Genomic DNA, 23,775 nt, shown 5'->3' with positions numbered 1-23,775 from the left:
CTACCGTGCTCAGCTTAACTAGTGACATCTGCAAAGATTCTATTTCCAAATGACGTCACATTCTGAGGGACTGGGGGTTAAGGACTTCAACATATGAATTTGGGGAATGGGAAACAATTCAACTCATAACAGCATGGCCCTGAGGACAAGATGGCACAGCAGAAAGAACATGTGACTAGCTTATTGAACCTGAGGAAGCAAGTGCTCCTTCTCCATTTTCTCATCCATAAAATGGGCTAATGTCCCCTGGCTTGTGCAGTCACTGTAAGGAAAGAATGAGTTAGACATCCATCTCTGGCATGGACACCCATTGCTTTTCCCTTCCATATCCCCAACCGCAGGTATGGCTGCTACTACAAAGGAAGGAGGGTGAGGTTACAGCCCCTGCAAGTCCTTTGGCTCTGTTTTCACCTGGCATTTCCTTTACAGATGCGAGGAACACCAGGGAAGGCCCTGTGGGTGGCACCATCAGATGCAAGCCCTGCAGCCCCAGTGCCAACAAGAAACGCACCGCCTGAGTGCTTTTTGCCTCAAACCACCATTGTGCCTCTGAATGAACACAGGATATGGACCTGGTCTAGGCAGCTGCAGTTGGTGCTGCAGGAGCTGAGCAAGGTAGGGCTGAGGGAAGGCCAGGTAGCCTCAGCAGAGCCTGGGGAGCAGCCACACCCATCCAGCTAAAACAGCAAAACATACTCCACTCCCCTTCTAGGGGAAGGAAGATGATCCACCAAAGTAAGAAAACACCTCCTGATCCCGCTCCTCAGTACATCCTGGGCCATGTCCAGGGGTAAGCTCCCTGCCCAGAGGCCTTGGCAATCCTGGCCACACTGCTGTGCACGTGTCACATTCTTAGACAGAAACACCCCTGCTCCCCTCTGGCACTACCCCACTCTTCCCCAGAGGGCCACAGGAGGGGTCTTCAGCTCTTAAGGCTATAGGAGCCTCCACAGGGCACAGTTTTAGAACTTCCCTACTTGTCACCCCATCAATCTAAGGAACACAGAGGGCCCTGATGACAAAGATGCAAGATACTGCTGTTCTTACTCACTGGAGTAAGAAAAATGGGAACAGCAGTTCCTATTAGCCAAGCCCTCCCCACATACTGGGTGTGCTGCTTCTATTAGGTCATTTCAACCCCAAACTTCTCAGGATCGTTTTATTTTTAGGAGGCTGGAACAGAATCATGGGGGTGACTGATCTTGCCCAAGGTCACACGGATAGCCAAACTTGGTGGTGATTTCTTTAAGTGGTGGTAAAACCGCTTTGAGGGGAATGGCAGGTTGGGTGCATCTCACTGTTAACCATAGGAATCTCCGGCAAGCAAACAAATCAATCAAGACCTGGTGTAGGGAGTTTGCTTTTTAATGGCCCCTGGGGATAGACCAATTAGGAATCTGCCAGGAAGGCACTCCCAACACTAACCTGAGCCTGCTCTAGCTGCCCACAGGTTTGCCTTTGCCTGCAGAGGGGCCCTCACAGAAGTGGAACATGCCAGCAACCTCTTCTCAGGAGTCAAGTTTCCTTCTACATCCCAAGCAACGAGTCGGGGCAGCAACGACAACTCAGAACACAGGCTCCTGGAGGTTGTGCTGCCCCAGCCCTAGGGCCAAGCCAGCCCCTGCCCAGGCCTCAGACCCGCCTGTGGTAGGGTGGCCCTGGGCTCCTCTGCGGTCTCAATGCTCTTCACTGGGCGCGTGATTATTTTAAATTATGTTGCATCGAAATTGTCCTTATTTTTGTTTGCAATACGGATACTTTTCAAGAAGCACATTTCCCCATACACATACGACTCCCAAACTCCACATCCTCACGTCATCCACGTGAGGTGACTTCCAAGATGTTAACTGGCAAGCTCTTGAGTCAGTTCATCTGGGGATGAGGCAACAAACACATCTGTCCTTTGATAAATGCTTGAGAGAAGTCCGACAGGTCCAGGAACCTCCTATGGGGATGCGTGGAAAGATATGCCTGGCCCCACAGCAGCCTCTGGGGCATGGGGCTGGCTTCAGAATCTTGGGGCCACTAAAACTAAGCCCCACATTCCAAGGGAAGTCCCCTCTTCCTCAAGAGGTTGTTGCACCCCATAGCTTGGAGGTGGAGGAGAATGAGGAAGCATCAGAGCAAGGCCTGCCCATGCTGGAGGTGGCCATCCGCTAGGGGTGGCCATCCGCACGGGGTAGGGCAGGGTCAAGGGTGAAGGCTCCTCCGGGAAGGTGTGCTCTGCCTCCCTCTCCTCCCTCAACACTGAAATTAATCCAGATGGAGATTAGTAAGGAGGCCTGGAAGGCAGAGGCAAGCTGGGAGGTGTGGGATAAGGGTGTACAATGGTGCTGGTAGGAGGGCTGGTCCCAGGGCACTGAGACAGCCCACACCAACCACTCAGGGCCAAAGCCCCAGCCCTGCTCCAGGTCCTGCAGGCACCAGGGTAGAGAGGCCTGTGCAGCCACTGGAGGAGATGTGAATGCCCTTCCAGGATTGCACACATCAGAGGCTGCCCCCGCCCCCGGGAACACGCCTCACTGCAAATACTCCAGGCTCCCTGCTAACAGATTCCACCTGTGAGCACGCCGACAGTGGAGAGAGACGAGTCCCATCGCAGGCTGCCAATTCATAAATCAAGACAGGGCAATGACTTCCACGACCGCTTCTCCACATTAGGACAGACAAATCAAATAGTAAATTACAGTTTATTTCATTTACAGAGACCTTGAGGCAAAAAGGTGGTGTCTGGAAAAGAGCACACGGGTGAGGAGCACCGAGAAGCCTGTTACAAATACGCCAGTGCACGCCGCCACCGCAGTGAGCGTGGGGTCCCGCAGGTGGCCGTCTAGGAAGAGTAGGCTGGAGAAGCACGTCTCTCTGCTTCCCTCTGGCTTGAGACCATCTCCCCCGCACCAGCAGCAGCCGTCCCAGCCAGGCCGCCGGAGCCAGGCATGCGCTCTGCAGACCTATCGCTGTGAGCAGCACAGTTCCCTTGAACATCGCGGCAGCAGGTGCTCCGGGAGGAGAGGGAGCCGGGGTGGCTCTGGTGACGTGATTGCCAGTGGGGGCGACACAGGTGGCAGAAGGCTGCCCTCCCTCTCATTCTATATGCTGGATAATTAAAATCCCAAGTCCCGATACTTGACAAATGAAAAGTCCATTCTGCGAATCCTGACATCCCCCTCCTGATCCACAATCACAGTTCAGTGCGGTGTGTTCCCATCCCCGCCCACGCCCCACCCCCAAGGCTGATCGTGATGATGGTAACTCCCAAGTGTGGAGGTACCTGTGGGTGCAGCCCAGAGCCTCAGAGGAGGAAGGCGGCTCTCTGCCCCCAGGCAGGTCCCTGGGTGCCAGGGTCAGCAGGGGCTCTGCTTCCAGGAGCTACAGCAGCTTGACGTAATTCTGTGGAATCAGCCCCCTCTTGCCGTTCAGAGTCCCTTCTAGCCAGCCAGGTTCCCTGGAGGTTTGTACTGAAAAGGAAGAGAAAAATCACCTTAACAAAATGTCCCCAAGTACTTGCCTCCTGGGTGTTCACTTAAAAGCTCAACCAGGGAGTGGCCAGTAGAGAACAGGGGCCACTTCTGGGATGCTGGGTCACAAAGTCTGCACCAGGGTCACTGACAGGCTCTGCCTCCCTGCACTGGCCACGACAATCCTCATCTACGTGGTCCCAAAGCAGCCTCCTAACCAGTGTCCCGGTTTCCAGTCCGGTCCCTTCCAACCCACTCTGCACAAAGATGCTCAGTGAACTGTCTAGAATACAGAGCTGATCACATCACTCCCCTGCTTAAAGTCAAACTGAAGCTTTTTGCATTTTTGTTTTTGTTTTGTTTTTTTCTTCCTGAGAGGGAGTCTCACTCTGTTGCCCAGGCTGGAGTGCAGTGGCACTATCTCGGCTCACGGCAACCTCCGCCTCCCGGGTTCAAGCAATTCTCCCGCCTCGGCCTCCCGAGTAGCTGGGATTACAGGTAAGCACCACTATATGCCTGGCTAATTTTTGTATTTTTAGTAGAGATGGGGTTTCACCACATTGGCCAGCCTGGTCTTAAACTACTGACCTTGGCTGATCCATTTGCCTTGGTCCCCCAAAGTGCTGGGATTACAGGTGTGAGCCACCGCTCCCAGCCTCAAACTCAAGCTTCTTACTGGTCTGTAACACAGGCCCCTTGGCACCTGGCTCCAGTCGCCCCTACAGGAGCCCTTCACACTCCACTGGCACATCATGCATGTCAACTGCAATGAATCATCCAGAGAAATCCCAACTGCAACTCCAGGCCTTTGCAAGCGCAGTGCCTTCTGCCTGGAATGCCTTTCCCCCACCTCTTCACCGGGTAATTCCTCCTGTTTAGAGACCTGATTGGATGCCTCCTCCTCTGACAGTCTGGTCTGACTCCCACACTGGATTGGGAACTCCTGAAGGCAGCCTGAGCCTTATACATCTGGGCACGGTGCCTGGCACAATGGACTGTTCATAAATATTCACATGATACTTAACGAGTATCCTGGACAGCCTGGACAGCAAAGGGCACAGGTCCAAGCACTCCTCACCAGGGTTCGGAAATGCAATACAGAAGCATTTCATAACCCCCAGCTGTGGGCAGTCCCCAGCTCAAACCCCCAACCATGGTCAGGTGCAGGCATGGCAGCCGTGGCATAAAGGAAAGGGGAGGCATGGGCTACTCCAGCAGACCAACTCGAAAGATGGCTTCCGATCACAACCTAGGAGAATAATTTCACATCAAAAACCAAGTACAGGCACACATGTCCATAACACACACGTTTCATGAAGCAGCACTCTTACCCTCACTGTGCGCACGCAATGCCTTCCTTTCTGTATTCTATTATTTTTTCCCCATGGATTTGTGTAGAAAAGTATTATTCTTTGAATGCTAATTGCAACTCAGCGAATTCAGTTCATGGTCCTCTAAGGTAGAGCTGCCCCACAGTTTGGAAGACACTGACAAGCCAATTCTAATTGTCCTTTGCAACAGGGTAACTGTTTGTTCTTCCCTCCCCTGGATGAACAGGAACACATTCTGGCTGTCTGCATTCCCCTAACCGCCTGCACTTTCCTTAAATTCAACAAGCTTCTGCCTTCAAGGCCTCCGTGCAGCTGTTCCCTTGGGCCTGAATGCTCTTCCCTGCCTTTATGCCTGGACAGCACCTACTCATGCTTCAAAGAGCAGCTTCAGCATCCCCCCACTTCCACGACTCCTCCCCTGGCTCCAGACCAGGTTGGGGCTCCCAGTTATGCACCCTGCATGTCCTGTGTGTGTGTGTGTGCACGCATACGTGTACATATAGGAGAGATACACTGAGACGTTCTTTTCTAGTCCAGACTGTGAGAGCATGTACCATCTATAACATGAGACCCGGCACCTAGCACAGTGTCAGACACATGATTATCTGTGTAATGAATGAATAAGCAAAATAAGAGATGTGCTCTCAAAGTGATCTGGCAGCAAGTCACTTTTTTCATGCCTTCAATGACCTTGACCCTGACACTGTTCTTCATACCAGGATTTTTAGAGACTTCTCACTTCATCCAAACACCCCAGCTGGCAATGCTACTAGTATGCAGCCACCATCAGGGAAAAGCTTTGGATTCTATGCAAAAGAGGCCCTCAGGGTTGTAACAATGTGGGGGCCTGAGTGGCAAGGGGCCCAGGGCTCAAGTCAGAGCCCGGGAGGAGACTCCTGGCTAGCTGGGTGCACCTGGGAAATTAACTCCTGGGCCTCGCTCAGCTGTTACCTGCAACACGGGGTTACTAGCACTTAGCCTGCAGGACCCGCTATGAGGAGGCAATAAGGTAGTCTCAAATAGTCTCACCTGCACATGCTTACTGTTTCTCCTCCTACCCTATACACACCACACACTTGCACAAACACAGACTCAGTATTAATAAAAGACAGGATGAACAGAGGAGGAAAAAGGTGATGTTCTACAATGCTGGAGGTGAAAGGAGGCTTGACTGGGGAAACCTCCCCAACCAACAAACCAAAGAGACGCCTCCACAACCCCATTCACCACCTCCCCAGCCCTCACCTCCCTGTAAGGCAGAAGCCAGTAGAGAGAGAGATGTCACTGCTTTACAGAGGTGACCAAGGGGGATCCTGTAACATCCAAGAGCCTTGGAAGTGGACCCGGCCAAGCGGCGGGCAGGGTGGGCTAGAAGGGTCTGGAGACCAACAGCAAGGTGTCCCCAAGCACAGGAAAAGTGGTTCTGCAGCTGCAGATGAGGCTGGCAGGCTCTCCCTCCCTCTCTGAAGATCTGACCTCTCTCAGTAGCATCGAACCCCAAAATACCCATCTGGGGCTCCTCTCCTAGTTTATCACACCACTACTCCCCCGAGCAGTGTCTACGCGGACAACAGGGCTCTGCTTTTCCATTCTTACGGGTGGAGAACATGGTGGCCTCAGTGTCTGTCATTTCCCACGCACCCTCCCTGTGCCTGCAGGTCTCAGTCCAAGAGCCTCACTCTGCTGCAGCCACGGTGTCCTCACAGCCTTTAGACCACAAGAGGGAACAAGATGGGTGTGGGGCAGGGACCCCAAGTAGCACGATAGAGAAGCAGGTCCCTTCCACCAACTCAGTTTTCAGCATAACGTAGACAATGTGTGTGACAAACACTGAAATCACTGAAGTGTCATCAGCACACGGTGAGCGCCAGGAACCCACACTCAACTTCAGAACTGCCACAGGACCCACAGGGAGGCTGCGTCCTGGGCTCTGTCCTATCTCCCACCCCGAGGCAACCAGTAGCTTCAATGCTATGTTTCTCATTATCTTATCACAGCTATGGGTAAAATTCAGTTTTGTCACACAAGTCCATACCCCTAACAATATCCCATTTATTTTGCATATGTGTGAGCTTAAGCAGAAGCACATAATGTCTAGTCACCTGGAACTTATTTTTCACTCAGTATTTTTTTCTCAGATTCCTGTGCTAGGAATCTACCTGGCAACGAAATCATTGGGCTGTGGGGTCTATATGCGATCAACTTTCCAGGATAATGCCAAATTGTTTTCCAGGGATTATTCTGTGTCTATCTGAGACCTTTCAAGTTTAATCGCCAGAGGCTTTTAAGGATTAATTTGGGCCACACTTGCTCCCCAACGTCTACACGTGGATGTTGACAAAGAGCCTGGGACAGCCAGGAAAGCAGCCCCGCTGCTGTTGCTGCTGCCACGTGGGGTCGCTCCTGGAAACCTCCTGCCTCAGCACCCTCCCAACCCTGCCCCTGGGGAAGCAACCACTGCCCATCAGACTGGAGCACACCTGTCTGGAAAGACGGCAGGACTGGCGGGTGGTCACCAGCAAAACCTATTTCCAGGATTCCCCAGGCCCAGAGAAAAGGGAAAGGTCCCTCTGGCCATCAAAGCAACATCACTGCCCCGAGACCTTACAAACACAGCCCTCTCCTGGGGTGAGGGGTGGGGGCGGGTGGGGGTTGGGAGGCATTGCCCCAAAGCAACAGCTAGGCATTAGTAAGTCTACTAAAGAAACACATCTTCCACCTAGAATTGGAACTCATAACTTAAGCCTGGCCCACCCAGTAAGAGCAAAGAACAAGGACAGTCATGGAGCTACACAATTGCTAAAGACCCCTGTGTCAACCACACTCCGGGTCAAGATTTCTCAGAGCTGCACACATCCCAAACCACATAACTACTGACGAGGCTGCCCGGGGGTCACTCTGACCTCGAGTTTGTTTTCTCCAAAGGCCACTGGGTGCCATAAACTGATTTCCTTTATTGCCTGTATGAGATACAAAAAGGAATGGCACTGCAAGAGCATCTATGGAGGCTGGAAGATTCCACATGGATAAGTGAACATAGGAAGAATGTCTTGGGCATTCCAGGGACACTAAGTATTGCTGGTCTGCAGAAAGGGAGCGTTCCCAGCAGCACTCCTGTGGGCTGAGCTGTCTAGAGTGGCCACTTGGAGCACTGCCTGGCTCCACAGAAGCTGTGGCCAGATGACCTGACAGTCTGTCCTCTCAGTGTCAGTTGTCAGACCGGAAGACCCCATAGCTGTTTAAGGAAGGGCTTCACTAGATGTGTTCTGGGCAAGCATCTGCTTTTAACTAGCTAAGAGATCAACTATGCACAGAAGATGTGAGGTGCAAACACACACACAGATAAACTCTGCTTAAGGGCTTGACACTGACTGTACCCATTGAAGAAGTGTCCCTATTAAGCAGTAAGCCTAATGCTGTTGATTCTGAACACCTTCCACTACGTTATCTGCCCTGCAATGAAAGAATCAGGGGGGCACCTGCAAGACAAGTAGCTCACATTAAATGAGACACTCACATGCCTGGGTAGGGAGAGGGTGTCAACACATCCACAAGGTATTTTCCAAGTAGCCAGCCTTAGGAGAGGGACAGAATGAGGAGCTCCTGAGACACCCAGGGTGCCCCAGCCAGCAAAGTCCTGACAGAGCTAGACACCAGCACTGCAGAGCACAGAACCTGAGTGAGACACAACCTGGCTCAAAACATAGCCTCTTCTGAGGCACACTATGATGTACCCAGTGTGGCATCATGGTCAGCAGCCTCTCCCCCATACATCTGTAGCAACTCAGAACCCTCTTTTTCAGTGGCCCCAATGTGATCTTGATACAACATCAATGTTGTGGCCATCCCTGCCACTGAGGATGAAGAATCAGCTGCACAGAGTCCTAAAGGAGCCTGTTCCAGGTCACATGGAAGATAAGAAAGCCATGGTGTGAGCCCAGGCAAAATAACTGCAGAGTTCAGAATCCACGTTGCCTGCAATCAGTGGCTCTCCTCCTCCAAAACACACGGAGACACTGGTATGTGTGTGCACGTGTGTGTACATATGTACAAATGTGTGACTATGTCCGTGTACGTGTGTACATGCACACTTTTTAGAAAGACTCTAAGTCATCTCGGGAGACTTAAGTCTGGAGAACATAAGTCTGGAGAACATAAGTCTCCTGGGTCAGACGCCTACCAGCGTGTCCCCTTTTATCCAAACTGGCAGATCTGCACTGGCTTTAGGCACTGACCCTCATTCACATGGCTGTGTGCCCAGGAGAGGTGTCCTATACCCTGTGTGATTCTGATTGGTCTAAATCCTTGCAAATGATGGATTTGGGGTAAGCATGTGACTCAGTTCTGCATACTGGGATATGAGGATGGGTAAACTATGAAGAAAATCTTGGCAAAGTTTTCTCATTCTTAAAGGAACACAAGGATGAGACACCTCCTTCCACCAGAGTGTGGCCATGATACATGGAAGTGTGGCAGTCATCTTGCTCCCGCCAGGGAAACCAGACAGAGGCCCAGGTCCATCAGCAGAGAACAGTTTCGCAGAGAGATGGAAATACTTCAGTCTTTGATAACATCTTTGAGAATATGAATTAAAATTAGAACTCCCTACTTCCAAACTTACTATGGTGCAAACTAATCCCTCCCCCAACCCATTTTTCTTTCTTGAGATGGGGTCTCACTATGTTATCCAGGCTGCCCTCAAACTCCTGGGCGCAAGTGATCCTCCTGCCTCAGCCTCTGCACGAGCTGGGATGACAGGTGTGCACCACCGCACCTGACTTTAATCCATCTTCATGACTGATTTAACCAGCTGTGTCAATTTCTGTTATTTGCAGCCTAAGGTATCCTAATAGATACACCTTCTACCATGGTAACTATCTCACAAACCATACTGCAGGAGGGAGTTCAGAGTCTTCTAAACAAATCTAATCACACAAAATAAAAATTCATCACATTTCTCAAATGAGTGCGTTTCAATACTACCATCTCAGCCTCCCCTTCAGCCACATGGTGTGCCGACATGAGACAGGCCTGGGGCAGGGCAACTACGTTCCACATTCTCTTGGCAAAACTACATGTATGTTATGGTAATGGAGGAATGATCTTGCTTCTATTCCAAGAACAAAATTTCTCCACAAAGTCTAATTCTGTTCCATGTGGGGTTTTGTTGTTGTTGTTTGTTTTCTGACACTACCAGGAGTCTCTGTCTCTGAAGAGCACATATCACACGCATATAGAAATCTGTTCTAAATGAGGCAACTTGCTTTCTAAAAAACAATCGTCAGCAAATGCTGCATTACTGACAATACACCACTGTGCCTCGTGTTGATACATTCCACATATCCCAAACATTCTGGATAATCAACCATTCCATTCCAAGCATCTCAGGTTCCTACTGCTTCCCTGGAACTCTTCTGAGGAGCTCCACCCACACATGACAGCACGGTTTCCATAGCAACCAATGCATTTCATAATGAGCAGGACTGGGGAGGGAAGAAAGCAAGAGCAGGGAAAAAAAGACACTGAGCCATAAGAGAACTTTTTGAAATATTCAACCAGGCATAGCTCCTACATGCTTGTGTATGAATATTAAATCCTCAAAAGCTACACCCTTGTTTCAATATGCAAAGTCAATACCTGAATCTGGAGACTCACACACTGTTCAAATCAGCAAAACTGTAAAGCACAAAAATGGTAAGGGAAATAGCAATCGAAAATTTTTAAGCATAGTAGTATTCTCTGATGACTCAGAGTTGGTAAACCTGAAGCGTTTAATGGACTTGGTTAGCAACTCTGGGAGAACAAATATAATAAAGTGTGCAAATCAGAAATATTTCTTAAGTGCAAGTGACACTAGCTTCTTCCTGTCAGGAGAGAAATGACCTGAATGAAGACCCACAAGATGAGATGGAGAATAACCAAGAAGAGAGCACAGTGGCATTCCAGCCATCAACAACAGGCCCCTGGTATTGGGGCCTAGGAGCCGAACACAGCAGCTTAATCCAGTCCAAAGCATCAAGCGGGACACTCACCCTCCCAACAACAGCACCATCACTGACCACTCCCTCCATTCAGCAGTCGTTAGTAATCCGGCCCACAGGATTAATAGACGAGGCTCCCACTAACACTTACCATCCTCAAAAATTGCTCCTATTTCAAAAGATAATTCCGAGCTGTGTTCAGCTTCACACGGATACACGGCTCGAGCCTTCCGACTGCTGACACTGAAAAGAAAGAAAACACAAAAGACACCAATGAAAATGTGGAAAACAGAGAGAAACCTCACCCCCAACCCCCTTCCCCAAATCTCACTGATGTCACCAGTAGGGCAACTCCTCCCGAAAAAGAAATTAACATGGAAGTGAACATCAGGCTAAGAATAGCACTTGATTTTCAAGTAAACGATGGGTTTCAAATTCAAGCCTTTCCTCAGGGAGCCTCCCTGAGGAGCTGTCACTGAACCACTTCACCTAATTCTCCTCCCTACCTGGTGGGATGCCCTTTCCTACCATTCAGCACTGTTAGAACCACAGGACATCTTTATTTCCAAGCACTTCAGTTGGTCTGTTAGGAAAAGCACACGCACCTGGAGACACACGGCCAGCCGGCAGAAGGAGGCGGCACACCCACACTCCACAGGTGGGAAACCACCAGCCCAGATCCACCCCAGGCAGCCACCGCTCTGGAAGGGGCTTGTTGCTCTTCCCTGAGTGTTCTGTATTTACACTGTGCCTCCACCCCAAGAAAGGCACACCAGGCCCAGCTTCTCACCATTTGTTAAAGCAACCTCTGTGTCCGTGCGTGAAAAGGATGGAAACCATGCTTTTAGCCAGTCTAATCAAATCCAAAGGAAACGCCTCACCTCACTGGCATGGGGGAAGCCACTGACAGGAAGAAGCACCTGAGCCACCACAGGTGGAAGAGCCTGCTGGAGGCCAGCAGCTCTATCCTCTGTGGACCTGGCCATTGGATGCCATGGAAGCGAATGTTTCCAGTGCCAGCTTGCCTACCTTTAAAACAAAGAATGTGCTTTATACTCATGAACAAGAAGTTCTTCCAAAATAAGAACTTCTTCATGAATGCACAACCAGCACGACAGAGTAGGTTCAAGCAGGTCTCATGTAAGGCAAATCCTCCAAAGAATTTGCTACTGAACTGGGTGAGGCACGCCCTGATACAAGGTGGTAAGTGCTGTCCATGAAGACCGGGATGCTGGGGGTATCTGGGTAAGCCTTTGCCAGCAGAGAACACAAGAACCTGCTCAGGTTCATCAAGCCCCCTGTGTGTGCTGCCACCATATTCCACATTCCACTCCAAACCACGTACCTTTCAGGTGGCTTGTCCACTACAGTAGCAGGAGGAGAAAAGAGGAAAGGGGATGACCCGGGTGAAGGAGGTGTCACAGCTGGGTTGGAGCTTGTTGTGGTTGGAGACTGTGGGTTAAGCCACTGCACCATAGATGATCGGGTCTGACCTGGGCTAAAGGTAGGAGTTTGAAGGACAGGATTAATAGCAGAAAGGCCACAGAACATCAAATGCATGACATCCCAATCCCAGATGACTAGGTCGCTAATTCCCCTATCACTCCTGACCAGTAGGGACAGAGTCCTCTCTGCATCCTGCCGGGGCTACAGCCCAAACTACGGATAGCAACAACCCAGAAACCAGCCACAACCCCAAACTCAAGCTGTCTTACTGTCCTTCTCCAGGTTCTCCAATCTGTCCAACCTACTAGCACCCTATGAGTTCACTAATTAGAAAACCAGAATCTAATTGCTCAAAGGAGTAGTGGGATATTCAAGGTATTCATTTTTTCTAATTATAAGGAAAATCACAGGAGTCTAGCATCAAGCACGTGACCGGCAGCTGCAGAAGATCAGCTAAACATTTAAAGATCTTTCACCTGCTCCTACACGTATGGCCGTGCAAAAGAAAATGCCACTGGATTCAGGCTTCCTCTAGAGAGGGCTAAAGACTAGAAATGAACAGCAAAAACTTCTAGTGACCAGAGCATTTCTTAATATTTCCATTTCGTTTAAAGTTAATGTAAACAGGTCAGTGAACAGACACCTGGAATGGCCGCTAAGCTCAGAGGGAGAGTTCACGTAGTTGATCCGTGTTGATCTGAATTATTCTTCAGTGACCTCAGAACTGGAGGTTTGTGACTATGGTATATGATGTTCCCTTGAGAAGCGTCTCATTTCATTCAGTGACATTTTGAACACACACGTGTTCCCTGTCTGCGGCACCCAGGTGCTCTTCACCTCAGATGCCCGCCGTCTTCCGATAAACCAGTACACCAGTTTCCACGAGCAGTTTCCTGAGGCTTCCACATTCCTCAGCATGCTTAGACTGTTTCCCCTGCCAGAGAACTGGCACCGAGTTCTTCAGCACCAGCATGGTCTCCTGGACAGCCCCCAGGTGCAATCCTCCAACACAGCGACATTCAGCAACCTAGGGCCAAGTTTACCCACCTGTCTCCCCATATCCGATGCTCTTCCACCTGCCCGCCTACCAGGGGCCACGCCGCCCCAGCAGCCTCCTGTCTGCCACAGCTCTGCTTCCTGGCACTCCCACCTCTGCCTCAAGCTTTGCCTTTCCTCTCAAGCTCCCCGCCCTCCTCTGCCTGCTCTAATCTTGCCTTTCCTTGGCTCAGCTCCAGTTCCACCTCCCCCAATACTCCTCCTGTGGCCTCTCTAACCCATACACCTTCCCTGGAGGCCTGCGACACCAATAAATGAAAGGGCAAGTTGACACTGGTTGTTCTCCAATGGCTTCAAGTATTTCTCTTGCCTCTGCAGGAAGATCTTTAACTCTTTTTCCAGATCTCACGAAGCCAGGCAGAGTGGCAGGGACATGGAGCCATCAGCCAACATCTGAGCAACCAAATTAGAAAGTTCTAAAACCAAAATTGGATTTTACAAATCTGGTGCATAATTGACTTGGTAGGTATTTAATACACAGAAGCTTTCCTATGCTTTGGTCAGTAAAAACAGGGGGTCATTAAAAAAAACAAAACATTATTCTTCAAAGAGCTTATTTACAATTCCCCTATCCAGCCATTCATCTGGGAGTCATAAAACCTATTTTATCCCAAGGCAAGATACCTTATAAATTGTAAAGTGATCTGTATCACCAGTCACAAAAGTCACTCCGTTTTCTTTTTTAGCAGAAAAGGAACATTGAATGTTGTCTTACTAATCAGGAAGGAAAGGAGAAGTAGGTGTGAGTGAAGCCCTGGCAGGGAATTAAGGCCACAGTTAGCCAAAGAATTGCCAAGTTATCTCCCAGCAATCATTCAAGGTGCTTGGAGGGTGGCGGTGGAGGAAGATGAGATGTTTTGCCACACCCCCCTTCAGCTCTTCAGAGTCATAAATCATCAATGACTGCCGTCCATCTGCCTAGAGGGAGGACAGTTACAGGAAGAAGATAAAGTAACTATGTGACTATATTTATGTGGCCCTTGAAAAATAAAGAGCATAAATTTTATAGCTATTGTCTGCTTAATCCTCACATCTTTCTTTAAAAAAGAAAACCTCCGTGTGTGGTGTGTGGTGTGTGGTGTGTGGTGTGTGGTGTGTGGTGTGTGGTGTGTGGTGTGTGGTGTGTGGTGTGTGTGTGTGTGTGTGTGTGTGTGTGTGTGCGTGTGTGTAAAGGGAAAATACCCCTCGGTTTTTAGAAAGTGAAAGAACCACTGCGATGACAGATACAAAACAGAAAGCCCTGCCTGTCCCGCACCCTGGCTTTCTCCATCTCATTCCAAACAGGAACATAGAATCAGCAGTCCTTGTCCAGGGTCAAGTTCTCCACATTCATCTTTTTTGTTTTTTGTGATCTTTCTGTCACTGTTTAACACATACATGTGCTATGTGATCCAGCACTAACCGGTTCACCAAGATTACCTCCCAGACTTCCCATGTAGACTTAAGTTTCTGTATGTGATGTCCTGGGTAATCTCAGAAGCCTCTACTAGGTGACTCCTTTGATTTCAGAACCCCACATGGGCAGACACACTGTGAGCTGGAATATTCACAAGACGGAGCAACATGCAAGGCTGGAGACAGTCTCTATGGAGATGAGGCAATGAGACGTGTGGACAACTGGAAGCCTGTGAAAGAAGAGACCTGTACAGCCAAACAAGGTTTGGGAAGCAGCAGAGCAGGTGGTTGGATAGAGGAAATTTTTCAGAGGCTTGTCGGCCAGGGAGGATCAGAAGTGAGTAAGAAATGAGTATATATACTTAAAAGGCAAGAAGTGAGTGTATATACTTAAGTCGTGTAATGAGTTCACATCTCAAGCCAGTACACATCAGATGATAGCATGTTTCATAGTGTCTCCCAAAAGCAAGCTGTCCATATTTTTTGGAAGGTCAAAAAAAACAAACAAACAAACAAACAAAAAAAAAAACGTAAACATGAGCTTCGTTATATAACCATCTCCTACCTTCCAAACTTTGGGTAACTTTTTAATAAGAAGATTCGAAAAATTTTTTTAATATTACTTAAAATGTAATACCTACATTTTCTCAAAAAAACAGTAAGGTATTAGTTTCCAAAGAGAATTTCTGATATTCTCTTTCCCTTCTTTTATTTAAAACACTTTGAAGGAACATAGACATTTTGGAATGGCAGCCCATAAGCAAAGGACGAACAGCTTTTCCTCAACCTGGGCTCCAAGAGAGAACTGAGCCCTAAGGCACATCTATCTCTCTCTCTCTCAAAGAGTGAGCTTTACCCATCATAAAAGATCCGGATTTTCTAAGCTCCAAGTTTCTCTCTTGAGGCATGCAGGTGTGACCTGGCCCAAGCTGCATTGCCTTGTAAGAACCGGGACTCAGGGAACTGGCACAAGAAAACACTGATACTCTCATTGCTGTGATTAGTAGAGGCTGCTGGCTCCAACCCTGAGTCCCACGCCTTCTGCCACCATCCCGGAAACGATGGTAGGCTAATTTGGTAGCTCACAAGCAGGTAAAATTTCAGACCCTTCACAGTTCTTGACAGTATCATCACTGGGAGAACAAAAACACTCACTGGACCATTTTTTTGTACTCTGTGGTTCAGGGGAGAGCCCCAGCTTTTTCCCAAAGAACATCTTTGGGATGTTCTTTTTTCTTGTTGTCCCTTTAACTACAGATTTTTGATTAGTAAGACCAGCATGAGCACAAACCACCAATTCTGTTTAATGCCAGCTACTGATCAAGTACAAAAAAGCACCTCAGTGCCACGAGTTTCTTGAAAGCCAAGTTGCAGTTTGCGAACATGGAGGAAGAAGTCAACTGTTCCCAAAAAGCTCAGAAACCACATTTACCAAGACAGAAATATAGAGAACTACTCATATCTGTTCGCTGTCTTCCCAACTTCACACACTACACTGCAAAAGGCTTCTCCTAAAACAGGATTCCTCTCCATTTTCAGTATGGAAGAGCCAATGTCACCCTCCTTCCTTCTCACAGAAAGGGGACAAAGAGAAACAAGAGTGTTTCACTAAAAGCAGATGAAGATTTCAAATTGCTAATTTGGAAACACATTCCTGAAAATACATAGATTCAAAGTCTACCTGACTGTTCCTGAGGCCACAGAGGCATTTCTTGTGTTTAGGTGAGGTGGGTGGAAGAGCTGGGAAGACAGTAAGCAGGGAAATATGCATTTGTGTAAAGGATGAGGAAACTCTCTTCTTTAAAAAGTCAACACTCTTGCTTGGAAACACGGGCCTGAATTTCGAGGAAAGACCTTGTAGCCTTCAGGTGCAACAGTGGGGCCAAACCCCAAAACATGAAATTATGACAGTGCTGTGTATGTGTATACTTTACAAAGTGTATTTTTAGAAAATGGAACAGATCAGCAGTCCATGCTGCTTCTGATTCAAACTGCGATCCAATCTCCTCCAGTACCAGACTCTATGCTCCATGCATATTAAAAACGTTCTGGCAGCGGCAGATCACAAACATTTCAGAAAGGGGGAAGGGAATAGGGGCCTTAACTGTTAAAACTCGACACCAGCTGCACCGATCAGCAGAGAACTCCTGCATCTAACAAACATTTCTTGCATAACATAGACAGGTCAGGCTTTGGGCAGCACTAGAGGCACAAGCCCCTGATTCCAGCCTATATTAGCACTGAGTGCCATCTAAATTCAAAAGGGTAGAGTGAGGAGAATACGCACTAAGAAAAGAAATGAACGCTTATTTGAAGTGACTAAATCCCCCAAATACCAAGATATTTCACTACAGTTATACAATATGAGATCAAATCAGAAGTTTGCACTGCAATGAAAGATTCTAAACTCTCAGTTGCCAGGTCTCTGAGCAGAAACTAACACATTAGTGAAATGATCTTTCATGCCAGTCTCAGAAACATACAGCATAAGTCTAGAACAGCTGTCCTGGGCAAGAGTGTTTGAAAATGTTAATAAAGACAGAAGGAAATATTGTAGATCTGTATATTATGGGAAAATCTCTGTTCAAATAAATGCCAGTTATTCCTTAAGTGCCAGGAGAGGGAGAACTCCACACACAAGCACACTGTTTGGTTCCACACGAGCACACAAGCACACTGAGGGATAACAGCAGTGCAGAGAAACAAAGGCCTGTGACATACTAGTCGCCATAACCCACAGGGTTGGGGGAGGAGGCCTTTGCTGCCCATCAGGAAGGCTCATCATTTATGGTCTAAGGACTTCCTTTCAGTCCTTGTGCTAGTCCCTGGGGACACTCAGGCAACCGTGACACGACCTGCTCTCTAGCCGAGTGGAGAATGCCCAATTAATAACCATAATACAGGCACTGAGATCCATGTAGAGATCTGCCCACGGTCCCTCAGAGGAAGAGTGGAGGGAGCACCTAATAACCATGGGGATAGCCAGGAAGGCTTCCTGGAGGAGGCAGCATCTGTGTGGCGCTAATGCTGAAGCTGATGCTGCCATAGTCAACATCATCATCACCTCCCCATACCCAGGCTCATGCAAGGCACAACTGTGCAATCTAGCCCTGTGCTAGATGCAACATGCAGGCACAGTTCACTTATTCCCAACCACCCTATTACTCCACATGACATATGAGAAGACCATCTCAAAAAGGTGAAAGCAACTTACTCAAGGTCCTGTTTCTAGTAAACCCTGTTTTGACAAGACAGCACAGATCTCAGACCCTCAAGTCCTCTTGAGTGACTGGAATGGAATATGGAAAGAACGGTGAGAGAGATGTGAGTACTGGGATATTCAGGAGGCACAATCATAACCTAAAGGCAAAGAAAGGCCATTGAAGGATTGTACACATGCAAATTACAAATGCCTAAGACTCTGCCACTCCGCAGAGAGACCTGGGTGCCAAAGCTGGCAATGCCATTGCTGGCTGAGTGCCAGCTTGCAGTTTCTTCCTCCCCTAGGCTTGTTCCTCTTTTTGTTAATAGCTAGAGGCTATGCTGAGGAGGAAGCAAATGACTTAAGAGTTCTCCCCAGAGGTTGGCCCACAGTTGCCATCGTTAGTCTGCACTTGGCGTCATCCACAACCAAAACTTGGCTGAGCAACTTAAACTCCCTCAGCTAATGTGAAGAGAGTCATGACTCACCGGCTGGGTCAACTGTGGGGTTTAAATGAGATAATACACGTAAGGCACTGAAGCACAGTAAGCAGTCAATAAACGAAGCCCTCACTACTATTACATATTTCTGGTTCAGACCTTACCTCTGATTTCTAGGGTTATATCATCACTAACCATTTAATTTACCAAAAGACAACAAATCAGCTATGCAAAGGGAAAAAAGTATGGCTATATTAAGTAGATGTCATCATTTAAAAAATCTAAAGTTGCCAGGTACGGTGGCTCTCATCTGTAATCCCAGCACTTTGGGAGGCCGAGGCTGGTGGATCACGAGGTCAGGAGATCGAGACCATCCTGACTAGCACGGTGAAACCTCATCTCTACTAAAAATACAAAAAATTAGCCAGCCGTGGTGGCAGGTGCCTGTAGTCCCGGCTACTCGGGAGGCTGAGGCAGGAGAATAGCGTGAACCCAGGAGGTGGAGCTTGCAGTGAGCTGAGATCGCGCCACTGCACTCCAGCCTGGGCAGCAGAGCAAGACTCTGTCTCAAAAAAAAAAAAAAAAGAAAAATCTAAAGTTGCTAATAGAAACATGACACCTGGATTTGAGCTTGGAACAGAGAAAGAACATTATTGGAAAGACTGGTGAAGTCCACATTAAGTCTGTGGTTTAGTTAACAGTACTGTATCAACACTAATTTCATTACTTTTTAACAAACGTACCACAGTTCTGTAAGATGCTAAGGGCTGGGGGCAGGGGTGGGGGTGGGAAGTGAAGAGAGGAAGTGAAGGGTCTATGGAAACTCTGTACTATCTTTGTAATTTTTCTGTAAACCTTAAACTATTCGAAAATAAAAATTTATTTTAAATGATACATTATAAAAAGAACAACCCCACATAGATTTTTCAGTCACTGAAACACTAATGGTCTTTTGAAATTATAAACAAACATTTGGGGGCCTCCAAAACTCGTAGGGAAAATATCTGGTTGGTTTAATGACAAGAAGAGATGTGTGAAGCTTACACTTAAAATCACCTGCACTCTCCATCTACCACCACAGTGGTGAACTGCACTTCCTGAAGCTGGGTTTTAAGAAAGGCAGGCCCTTCCAAACACACTTGTTTTGATTAATGATTAGCTAGAGATCGGCAAACTTATTCTGTAAAGGGCCAGAGAATAAATACTTGAAGCTTGGCAGGCTTTCTGCAACTACACAATTCTGCTATCACTGTCAGTCAAAAAGCAGCCACAGACAAAACGTAAACAACTAAGTGTAGCTGTGTTCTAATAAAACTTTATAAAGACAAGTGGCAGTGGGCCACAATTTGCTCACCCCTGGATTAAATGGACCAAATAAGAAGCCTGGGAGGGACATGGGGGTTGGGAGAGATGAAGGCAACTCAGATGGAGAATCCCCTCCGTCTTCACTGGTTTCGTGATGCAGGGCTCCCTTGTTGGTGCCTGGGGCTGACCCACACGTACCCAGTGCTTTCCTGCAGCAGAGGCCCTCTTCAACTGTACGAGATCACCTCCCAGGCAGCAGGGAGCCAGCCAATATAGGAACCCAGCACGTAAAAGCAGTAACTTGTTCACCTTTGAGAACAAATACCTTCTCCCTCCGTCCCCCCCGAGACGGAGTCTTGCTCTGTCCCTCAGGCTGGAGTGCAGTGGCGCAATCTCAGCTCATTGTAACCTCCGCCTTCCAGGTTCAAGCAATTCTCATGCCTCAGCCTCCCGAGCAGCTGGGATTACAGGTGGGTACCAACCACCATGCCAGGCTAATTTCTGGATTTTCAGTAGAGATGGGGTTTCACCATGTTGGCCAGGCTGGTCTCGGAACTCCTGACCTCAACTGATCCACCTGCCTCAGTCTCCCAAAGTGCTGGGATTACAGGTGTGAGCCACTGCACCCAGCTGAGAACAAATATCTTCTGCAGGAAGGACGCGGTCAGGGAGAGGAGGAAGGGCACTGCAGGAAATCCCCGAGCCCCATGAAGGAAGGCCTGCCATGTTTAATACTCAGTCCTCAACTTGTGTGATCCTGAGGCTCCTCTATGGATTTCCTCCTCCAACAAGAAAGGACATCACTACCTAGTCATCTGACAAGGTTCACTCCCAAACTCCACTCTCTTATAGCAAAAGTTCTTGGTTTTGCTGTAAGAGAACAGCTGCAGAATTACATCTCTGACCAATCTTCCACTCAAAGAGTTCTCCTTGAATCCTATCTTCCTTCCAGATGATCAGTGTGGAATCAGGTAAGAGGGCTGAACTTTAGCTTGCTAGCAGAACAGAAAAAGAACTGTAACTTCATTTCAGAAAATTAGGGGGCATTCGAGGTCTGAAGGTTATAGTGCTGCAGAGTCACTGACAGGAATGTTTCAACCAGCTGCCACCCAATGTCAGGGCTGAACATCTTCAACAGGGTCAAGCACAGCTCCAAAGAGACACAGATACTCTGCTCAGAAAAATCCACCAATTACTTACAAACAGATTTATGGGTTATTTGTTGTAATGGGTGCGGTACCTGGGTATGCGGCTCAGCATAAGTTATAAATGTGGTTGGGTCTCAGTAGGCTCCCCATGCCTTGATCATGTGATAGCCAAGGGTCTATTCTCAGAAGCTCTGACAAAGCAGATCCCCAAAGCAAGACACTAGGAGAGCAGCCCCAGCTGAGTCCTCTGGGAATAAATACAGTAACTGCTAAAAACAACACAACTTCAGGTCAACATCTAGAGCTTCTCCAAGGCTAGAAAGGTTCTCTCTCTGAGCTATTTAGTAAGGAGATTATGTAACTGATGAACCAGGAAGTTGGGGTCAAGTTAAACTAAGAAGATTGAATTACGTGCTCAGAGGAAAGGAAAATCCCAGCAGGTGGCTGCCTCCAGCTCTCAGGGGAGCAGTGATTGGGTTTTATTACATGTGGTATCTGGAAACCTCACCCCGGCCCAGAGGGACGGACGTTATTATTCCCCTTTTACAGATAATCTTGCTGAGCCTTGGTTTGCTTAAATCACTTATATAAGATCTTCAAGGTTGTAAGAAACAGAACGTGGATGCAAAGCCAGGCCTGTTTGAAATCAGTGATTTACCAATGTAAACGGTCTCGAACTTACAGAGGGAGCCCGTGAGGTCCTTACCTTGTTTAGATATTGAGATACAGCCAATTCATGAATAGCAAATAATAAATTACAACGATGGCATCAAGTAAGAAAATCTTTAACAACAAAAACCAGTTACACTAAAAACCAAAAATGACTGATGCAAGACTTAATTGTTTTTAAAGTCTTAAGTAGTGGAAAAGCTACTACAAAATTCAGACATATCTTTATTTTGGGAAGTCATCTTTTCATGGTAGGGCTTTAAAGTTACATGGACTATCAACATTCTGACTTAAAAATAAAACCTCCAAATTTCAGCACCTGCAGCTACAGCACAGCAAAGGAAGACACGAATTAGGCCACATGCAAGTGCCAAGTACACAAAGCAGATCCCAAAAATACCCCAGCAAGCCACAATGGATGTGTACCAAAGCATGTAAGGGGCCAGGCAGTCGGCATAGCATAATTTCTATACAAAGTTGGAGAGAAGAAATTCAAGAAAACATACAGGACAAAAGTTGTACCCCCAAACTGAATGTGAATAGACACTGTGATGGTAGATGGTCAAGTATACAGGGCCTGAGATTCACTTCCAGAGCATTTCTGAAGCTGAAGGGAGACAACTGAATATCATATTACTCATAAAAAGATTATGGATGCTGCCTGGTTGCACAGATCAAATTTCCAAGTCTCTCCAGCGCTGCTGTGGGGGAGAAGGCCCTCCTCCCCGCATCTCAGCCAAGGTGTTAGATGATGAATTCGCAGCAACCAGATTCAAGTGTTTATTCCCCATAGATAATTATAAACCACAGCCACATGACTTAATGTAAGGTCAGTGTTCCCTCTTCAATCCAAGGGCACTGACCAGTTGACAGCCATGGCTGTTTCACTGGGTTTCAGAATCGGGGCAGGGTGGAGAACACCTGCAATTCAAACAATGTCCCCATACGCAACTGCACAATTTCAATTTCTACAGTAAAACAAGTCACTGGGCAGACACACGAGAGGTCAAACTCACCTGTCCTTTACTGCTTGTGTGGCTTGGGCCAATTTTTCTATGTCCTTTGTGCCTTCCAATCTTTAAAAATGACTATATATCTACCCCACTGGGTTGATGCAAGTATTAAGAGGAAATGTCATTTACAACACAGCTGAAACAAAGTCTGGTGGCCCATAATACTAAATGTTTCATGGTCTCTGAGTCTGGAAGTGCCAAGAGGGTATCTAATCATACTTTCTCTGCAGCCTCAACCACTAGCCTCTGCTAAAGCAAAAGGTTCTACTCCCTTGAATCCCCAGACCCATAAGAGGTAGGGGAAGGAGCTAATCTCCGTGCAGAATTTAACAGGCTGCTGTGGGCTCACAGCAAGGCAGCATGCTCCTCCTGTTCATTTGGCCCTGTTCTGCCTTAGATTTGAGCTCCCTTAGACCTCCACTATCTAAGTGACCCTGCTGTTTACTTAGGTATGGTAACAGGTACTGGCTGCCAATTCATTCTTCGCAGTACCCAGAATCAGAGACCACATCCTTCCACAAGAAGGCACTAGGCTCTACTAGAGATCTCAGTGTAACCTACTGCATTCTGTAACCAGGGCCCACATACAAGTAAACAGAGTAAAGCTGCTAATCTTATTAGGAAATCATCCCCCTACTAACCAACAAAGATGCAGGAAGTTTTTGCAATGGGAAGTTCATTCCTTTAGGTTACTTATCACCCTCTCCTGACCTGAAATTTACAGAGCTTCCCACTCCTTATTACAAAAGCAGTATATGTTCATTTTGGTCAAGTTAGGGGAAAAAAAAAAAAGCAAATGTGCAAAAAGCACTTTTAAAAGATATATCTATTTTTTAAAAATAATCTGATTAAGATACCAACTTCTGGGGTGAACCGACCACCCTGGCCCTTGAGGAGTGCTAGGTTGAGGAAGGCCTCTCTGAAGGAGGAGGGAGAGGGAAGAAGGAAAGACAGAGGGGGGAAGGGAGGAAGTGAAGACAGAGTTCGCCAGTGACTGCCACCCTGTAACTTCTCATAGCAACTTTCTCAGTATGCGCCAGACTTCACAGAAATCTATTAAAAATTATCTAAAATGATTATTTTTCTGAACTTTAGGCAAATCATTCACAGTTTACTGTGGTATACTAAGCCACAAATCATATTTAAGGGGGGTACTTTGGTATCTCCCAGCAAAATTTATTGACTTCCTGAAAAGCAATCATGGAACCAACAGTCAAGTAATTTGAAATGCCAAGCAGTTGTCTCTGAGAAACCCCCATTCATTTGCCCAATTTAAAAGGAACAAGTAATTTCATCGACAAGAATAAAAATGGTTACCAGTGAGTACAAAG

At 47.6% G+C, this 23,775-nt stretch overlaps 1 protein-coding gene across 1 annotated transcript in view; it reads right to left on the bottom strand.

The window, feature by feature from the left end:
• Positions 1–2,674: 2,674 nt before the first annotated feature.
• ARHGAP10 (Rho GTPase activating protein 10) overlaps positions 2,675–23,775 on the bottom strand; it is a 336,548-nt gene continuing 315,447 nt past the window's right edge. Inside the window, exons 21-23 of the mRNA XM_010368443.2 lie at positions 12,116–12,268; positions 10,922–11,013; positions 2,675–3,458 (exon numbers count right to left, since the gene is read on the bottom strand). Of these exons, the coding sequence (XP_010366745.2) occupies positions 3,370–3,458; positions 10,922–11,013; positions 12,116–12,268 (334 nt within the window). The 3' untranslated portion in view covers positions 2,675–3,369. The remainder of the gene's footprint in view (positions 3,459–10,921; positions 11,014–12,115; positions 12,269–23,775) is intronic.

The sequence above is a fragment of the Rhinopithecus roxellana genome, chromosome 2 (genome assembly GCF_007565055.1).
Source record: "Rhinopithecus roxellana isolate Shanxi Qingling chromosome 2, ASM756505v1, whole genome shotgun sequence".
NCBI classification, from domain to species: Eukaryota; Metazoa; Chordata; class Mammalia; order Primates; family Cercopithecidae; genus Rhinopithecus; species Rhinopithecus roxellana.
The sequence above is the reverse complement of the archived record's forward strand: the minus strand, read 5'-3'. Positions and strand labels throughout refer to the sequence as shown.